Source organism: Strigops habroptila, chromosome 23, assembly GCF_004027225.2.
Source record: "Strigops habroptila isolate Jane chromosome 23, bStrHab1.2.pri, whole genome shotgun sequence".
In the NCBI taxonomy this organism is placed as follows: domain Eukaryota; kingdom Metazoa; phylum Chordata; class Aves; order Psittaciformes; family Psittacidae; genus Strigops; species Strigops habroptila.
In genome coordinates this window covers 1,242,203-1,248,999 of record NC_044299.2, presented here as the reverse complement: position 1 = coordinate 1,248,999, position 6,797 = coordinate 1,242,203, and the positions used below count along the sequence as shown (strand labels likewise).

General features: G+C 65.3%; 1 protein-coding gene across 1 annotated transcript; it reads left to right on the top strand.

Annotated features, from left to right (window-relative positions):
- Window positions 1-1,194: 1,194 nt before the first annotated feature.
- SMUG1 (single-strand-selective monofunctional uracil-DNA glycosylase 1) lies at window positions 1,195-5,591 on the top strand. Its single transcript, XM_030510487.1, is given in 4 exon segments — window positions 1,195-1,343; window positions 2,344-2,689; window positions 3,535-3,795; window positions 3,797-5,591. Coding segments are annotated over 3 exon segments (879 nt in total). The 5' UTR covers window positions 1,195-1,343; window positions 2,344-2,386; the 3' UTR covers window positions 4,112-5,591.
- Window positions 5,592-6,797: the final 1,206 nt, after the last annotated feature.

The window sequence follows — 6,797 nt, the reverse complement described above, 5'->3', positions numbered from 1 at the left end:
GTGTGGTGTGTGTCCCCCCCCCCACCGTGTCCCCCCCACCTCGTATTGGCTTCCAATAAACGGTCACTTTTCAGGAGCTGGTATGTTATGGGGGGGGGGCCACAACAGGGACACCCCCCCCCTTGTTTTAGGGGTCGTGGGGGGGCCCAATAGGGACCCCCCCTTGTCTTAGGGGCTATACCCCAATAGGGACCCCCCCCTTGTTTTAGAGGTTGTACCCCAATAGGGACCCCCCCTTGTTTTAGGGGTTCTAGGGAGCCCAATACCATGGGGGGGGACACAAGAACCCCCAGTAGGGACCCCCCTCTCCTTATTTTAGGGACCCCCCCCTTATTTTGGGGGCCATGGGAAGGGTGAACACACCCCCAATAGGACCCCCCCCTTTTATTTTAGGGATCATGGGGGGCCTAATGCAGACCCCCCCCTTGTCTTAGAGGCTATACCCCAATAAGGCCCCCCCCCCTTGTTTTAGGGGCCATGGGGGGGGGGATATGGTCCCCCAATAGAAACATCCCCCCCTTGTTTTAGAGGTTATGGGGGGTCCAATAGGGCCCCCCCCTTGTCTTGGGGGCTATACTCCAATAGGGCCCCCCCTTTGCCTTAGGAACCATGGGGGGGGGACACAACCACCTCCAATAGGGCTCCCCCTCCTTGTTTTAGGGGTCATGGGAGGGATGACACCCCCCCCCCATGTTTTACACCCTGGGGGGGGCACCCTCAATTGGGACCTTCCCTTATATTAGGCCCTACACCCCATAGGGCCCCCCCTCATGTATTACGGACCATGGAGGGGGGGGAACAACAACCCTTAATGGGGACCCCCCCTTGTCTTATAGGCACTATGGGGGGGGGTCCCCCCTTTAACACCCTCTGGCGCCATCTGGTGGCCGAGGCGGGGTCCTGCACCCCCATAACGGTGCTGGGGGGAGGGACACGGGGCGGGGGGGGCACAAACGGGCCCCATCGGTCGGTAACGGGGACCGGGGGGGGCGGATTTTGGGGGGGGGGGTGTTGGGGGGGTGTCGCTGTGGCGCGCCGCCAGGGGTCGCCCTAGTGCCGCCGTTCGCGCGGGAAGGGCGAGGGAGGGGGCGGGGCTTGTTTGAGGCCACGCCCCCTTTTCCCCTTATTTGGAGGGGGGTGTGTGTGTGTGTGTGTGTGTGTTCCCGCCGCAAAGCACCACGGGACGGCCCCGCGAGCAGACAAAGGGCCGCGCGCAGGGCACGCCGGGAAGGCGGCGGACTCCAGTTCCCGGCGTGCACCGCGCGGGGGGGGGGTGGGGAGGGAGGTCATAGGTCAAGGGGCGGGGCCTGAGGGGCGGAAGCGGTGCCCGGCGCGGAGCTCAGGTGGGCCCCGGTGCGGCGGCGTGACGTCACGGCGCGGCGTGTGACGTCGTGGCGGGGGGGCGGGTGAAGGGGTTGGGGGGCACTTGGGGGGCGCTGTGGGGCAGTTGGGGGGCTCAGGGGACATAGGGCTGTGTTGTGGGGCACTTGGGGGGCACTTGGGGGGCACAGGGCTGTGCTGTGGGGCAGTTGGGGGGCTCAGGAGCAAAGGACTGGGCTAAGGGGGCTGTTGGGGAGCACTTGTGGGGCGCAGGGCTGCAGGTGTGGGTCCAGGGGGTACAAGCCTGGGCTAAGGAGGCAGTTGGGGGGCACTTGGGGGGCACAGGGCTGCACTGTGGGGCAGCTGTGGGGGGCCCAGGGACATAGGGCTGGACTAAGGGCGCAGTTGGGGGTCCCTTGTGGGGCTCAGCGCTGCGCTATGGGGCAGTTGTGGGCCCAAGGGGAACAAGCCTGGTCCATGAGGGGGCAGTTGTGGGGCTCAGTGCTGCGCTGTGGGGCAGTTGGGTGGCCCAGCAAGCACAAGCCTGGTCTAAGGTGGCAGTTGTGGGGCTCAGCGCTGCGCTGTGGGGCAGTTGTGGGTCCAGGGGGTACAAGCCTAGTCCTTGAGGGGGCAGTTGTGGGGCTCAGCGCTGCGCTGTGGGGCAGTTGTGGGTCCAGGGGGTACAAGCCTAGTCCTTGAAGGGGCACTTGTGGGGCTCAGCACTGCTCTGTGGGGCAGTTGGGGAGCCCAGGGGACACAAGCCTTGTCTAAGGTGGCAGTTGTGGGGCTCAGTGCTGCGCTGTGGGGCAGTTGTGGGCCCAGGGGACACAGGGCTGGTCTAAGGGGGCAGTTGTGGGGCTCAGCGCTGCTCTATGGGGCAGTTGTGGGCCCAGGGGGTACAAAGCTGGTCTAAGGGGTCGGTTGTGGGTCTCAGCGCTGCGCTGTGGGGCAGTTGTGGGCCCAGGGGACACAGTAGTGGTCTAAGGGGGCACTTGTGGGGCTCAGCGCCGCGCTGTGGGGCAGTGGGGACCCCCCTCACCCCACGGCGCCCCCAGGCGATGGCAGCATGGCCGGGAGCGCGCTGAGGGCGCCGGGCCGGGAGCAGGAGCAGGAGGAGGAGGAGGAGCGGGATGAGGATGAGGATGAGGCCGGAGGCGACGTGGCCGCCGCGTTCCTGCGGCTGGAGCAGGAGCTCAACCGGCTGCTGCGGGAGCTGCCCCCCCCGGGCGAGCCCGTGACCCACATCTACCGCCCCCTGGACTACGCCTGGGAGCCCCACAGCGACTTCGTGCGGCGCTACTGCCGCGCCCCCAAACGCGTGCTCTTCCTCGGCATGAACCCCGGCCCCTTCGGCATGGCCCAGACCGGGGTGAGCGCCGGGGGCACCGCGCCCCATGGCGAGAGTGGGGCTGGGGGGGGGGCACCGCGCCCCATGGCGAGCGTGGGGCTGGGGGGGCCGTGTGTCCCTATGGGGAGAATGGGGCTGGGGGGGGTCGGTGTGTCCCTATGGGGAGAATGGGGATGGGGGGGCACCGCGCCCCCATGGGGAGAGTGGGGCTGGGGGGGGCACCGCGCCCCATGGGGAGAGTGGGGCTGGGGGGGGCGGTGTGTCCCTATGGGGAGAATGGGGCTGGGGGGGGTCGGTGTGTCCCTATGGGGAGAATGGGGATGGGGGGGCACTGCGTGCCTATGGGGAGAATGGGGCTGGGGGGGCACTGCGTCCCTATGGGGAGAATGGGGCTGGGGGGGGCAGCGCGTGCCTATGGGGAGAATGGGGCTGGGGGGGGCAGCGCGTGCCTATGGGGAGAATGGGGCTGGGGGAGGTCCCAGTGCGTCCCTATGGGGAGAATGGGGCTGGGAGAGGGGCCGGTGCGTCCCTATGGGGAGAATGGGGCTCGGGGGGGGTCCCAGTGCATCCCTATGGGGGAAAATGGGGCACGGGAGGGGGCATGGGGGGGTCCCAATGCATCCCTATGGGGAGCATGAGGCACCAGAGGGGTCCCAGTGCATCCCTATGGGGGAAAATGGGGCATGGGGGGGTCCCAGTGCTTCCTTATGGGATACTGAGACCGGGGGGGTCCCCAACCTCCCCTCGCAGCCCCCCAAGCGCAGGTAAACCGAGGCCCCACATCCTCAGGGACCATTCCCCAGCCCCATTCCCCCCCATTCCCCCTGCACCCCCCCCTTACCCCCCCCCCGTGTTCGCACCCCCAGGTGCCCTTTGGCGAGGTTTGGCACGTCCGCGAGTGGCTGCGGGTGCGGGGGGGGGTTCAGCGCCCTCACCCGGAGCACCCCAAGCGCCCGGTGCTGGGGCTGAGCTGCCGCCGGGCCGAGGTGAGCGGCGCCCGCTTCTGGGGCCTCATCCGGCGCCTGTGCCCGGAGCCGCGCCTCTTCTTCCGCCACTGCTTCGTCCACAACCACTGCCCCCTCCTCTTCCTCAGCGCCTCCGGTCGCAACGTGCCCCCCAGCGACCTGCCCCCCCCCCCACCGCCGCCTCTTGCTGGAGCTCTGCGACCGGGCGCTGGTGCGGGCGCTGCGGGTGCTGGGCGCGGGGCTGGTGCTGGCGCTGGGCCGCTTCGCCGAGCAGCGCGCCCGCAGCGCCGTGGGGGCCGCGGGGCTGGCGGTCAGGGTGGAGGGGTTGCCCCATCCCTCCCCGCGGAACCCCCGCGCCAACCGCGCCTGGGAGGAGCTGGCCGTGGCCAGGCTGCGGGAGCTGGGGGTGCTCGACATGCTGGGGGCGCCGGCGGAAGGGGGAAAGGGAAGCGGGGAAGGGGGGAGCGGCGGGGAATAGCGCCGGGCCAAGGGTTCCGCGCTTGGGGGCGGGTTTAGGGCAGGTTTAGGGGGTGGGGGGTGGCTCCGTGCCTCAGTTTCCCCACGTAGAAGCTGGTTTAGGGGGTGGGGGGGGGCTGTGTGCCTCAGTTTCCCCACTTAGAAGCTGCTTTAGGACATCTTTAGGGATTGGGGGGGGTCTGTGTGCCTCAGTTTCCCCACGTAGAAGCTGGTTTTGGGGGTGGGGGGGGGCTGTGTGCCTCAGTTTCCCCACTTAGAAGCTGCTTTAGGACATCTTTAGGGATTGGGGGGGGTCTGTGTGCCTCAGTTTCCCGACGTAGAAGCTGGTTTAGGGGGGGGGGGCTGTGTGCCTCAGTTTCCCCACTTAGAAGCTGCTTTAGGACATCTTTAGGGATTAGGGGGGGTCTGTGTGCCTCAGTTTCCCCACGTAGAGCAAGGCTGGGATGGGGGGGTGGGATTTAATGGCTCCATGACTTGGTTTTCCCACTTAGAAGCTGGTTTAGGGCAGGTTTAGGGGATTGGGGGGGTCTGTGTGCCTCAGTTTCCCCACTGAGGGCAAAGCTGGGATGTGGGAGGGGGGTTTTAATGGGTCCGTGCCTCAGTTTACCTGCTTGGGAGCTGGTTTAGGGCAGTTTTAGGGAGTGGAGGGTGGCTCCGTGCCTCAGTTTCCCCACGTAGAAGCTGGTTTAGGGGATGGGGGGGGGTCTGTGTGCCTCAGTTTCCCCACCGAGAGCAAGGCTGGGATGGGGGGGTGGGATTTGGTGGCTCCATGACTTGGTTTTCCCACTTGGAAGCTGGTTTAAGGCACCTTTAGGAGATAGAGGATGGATCCGTGCCTCAGTTTCCCCACTTAGAAGCTGGTTTAGGGCACTTTTAGCGATTGGGGGGGTGTGTGTGCCTCAGTTTCCCCACTGAGAGCAAGGCTGAGATGTGGGAGGGGGGTTTTTAATGGGTCCATGCCTCAGTTTCCCCACTTATGAGATAGGTTGGGGCATCTTTAGGTGATGGAGGGTGGCTCCGTGCCTCAGTTTCCCCACGTAGAGCAAGGCTGGGATTGGGGGGGTTGGGATTTAATGGGTCCGTGCCTCAGTTTCCCCACTTAGAAGCTGGTTTCGGGCACTTTCAGGGATTGGGGGGGGTCTGTGTGCCTCAGTTTCCCCACTGACAGCAAGGCTGGGATGGAGGGGGGGTTTAATGGCTCCGTGCCTCAGTTTCCCCACGCCTCAGCCCACCCCCTCCAGTGTGCCCAGTTTAACCAGTTTAACACTAACTGCGCTTTGGGGCTCCTCAGCCTCTTGTTCCCCTTAAAATCCTCCTTTTTGGGGGGGTTTAAGCTATTTCGCAGCTGCTGCGCTCGCCCTCGGCAGGGAAACTGAGGCACGGGGGGTGTTGGGGGGCACCGTGTGTGTGTCGTGTCCCCCCCCCCCCCCGTGTCTCGGTTTCCCCCCACACCCGCAATAAATGTGTCCTGTGGGACCCCATCCTCTGTGTGGTCATTGGGGGGTCCCGGGGGGGTCCCCGCTCCCAAGGGACCCACAGGGTTTGGGGTGCTGGGGGGGGTACACCCGGGTTTCGGGGGGGGGGGGGGTGACATGTGGTCAGTGCGGTTGGAGCTGGGCCACGGTGGCTCCGGTTCGTCTTCCCGATGGGAATTGCTGGGGAATCCTGGGAGTGAAGCTGCCTTTATCCCTCCATCCATCCCATCCCCTCCATCCCATCCCCTCCATCCATTCCGTCCCATCCCCTCCATCCTTCCATCCCTTCCCTTCATTCCTCCATCCCATCCCTTCATTCCTCCATCCCATCCCTTCATCCCTCCCTCCATCCCATCCCCATCCATCCCTCCATCCCTTCCCTTCATCCCTCCCTGCATCCCATCCCCATCCATCCCTCCATCCCTCCCCTTCATCCCTCCCTGCATCCCATCCCCATCCATCCCTTCCCTTCATCCCTCCCTCCTTCCTTCCTGCCCTCCAGCCTTCCCTCCATCCCATCCCCACCCATCCTTCTGTCCCTCCATCCCAACCCCTTCATCCCTCCGTCCCATCCATCCCTCTATCCCTCCCCTTCTCCCTCCCTCCATCCCTCCCTGCATCCCATCCCCATCCCTCTATCCCTCCTCTCCATCCCTCCCTCCATCCCATCCCCATCTATCCCTCCTCTCCATCCCATCCCCATCCACCCCTCTATCCCTTCTCTCCATCCCTCCCTGCATCCCATCCCCATCCATCCCTTCCCTTCATCCCTCCTTCCTTCCTTCCTGCCCTCCAGCCTTCCCTCCATCCCATCCCCATCCATCCTTCTGTCCCTTTATCCCAACCCCTTCATCCCTCCATCCCATCCATCCCTCTATCCCTCCTCTCCAACCCTCCCTCTATCCCTCCCCTTCATCCCTCCCTCCATCCCTCCCTGCATCCCATCCCCATCCCTCTATCCCTCCCCTTCATCCCTCCCTCCATCCCATCCCCATCCATCCCTCTATCCCTCCCCTTCATCCCTCCCTCCATCCCTCCCTGCATCCCATCCCCATCCCTCTATCCCTCCCCTCCATCCCTCCCTCCATCCCATCCCCATCCATCCCTCTATCCCTCCCTCCATCCCATCCCTATCCATCCCTCTATCCCTTCTCTCCATCCCTCCCTCCATCCCTCCCTGCATCCCATCCCCATCCCTCTATCCCTCCCCTC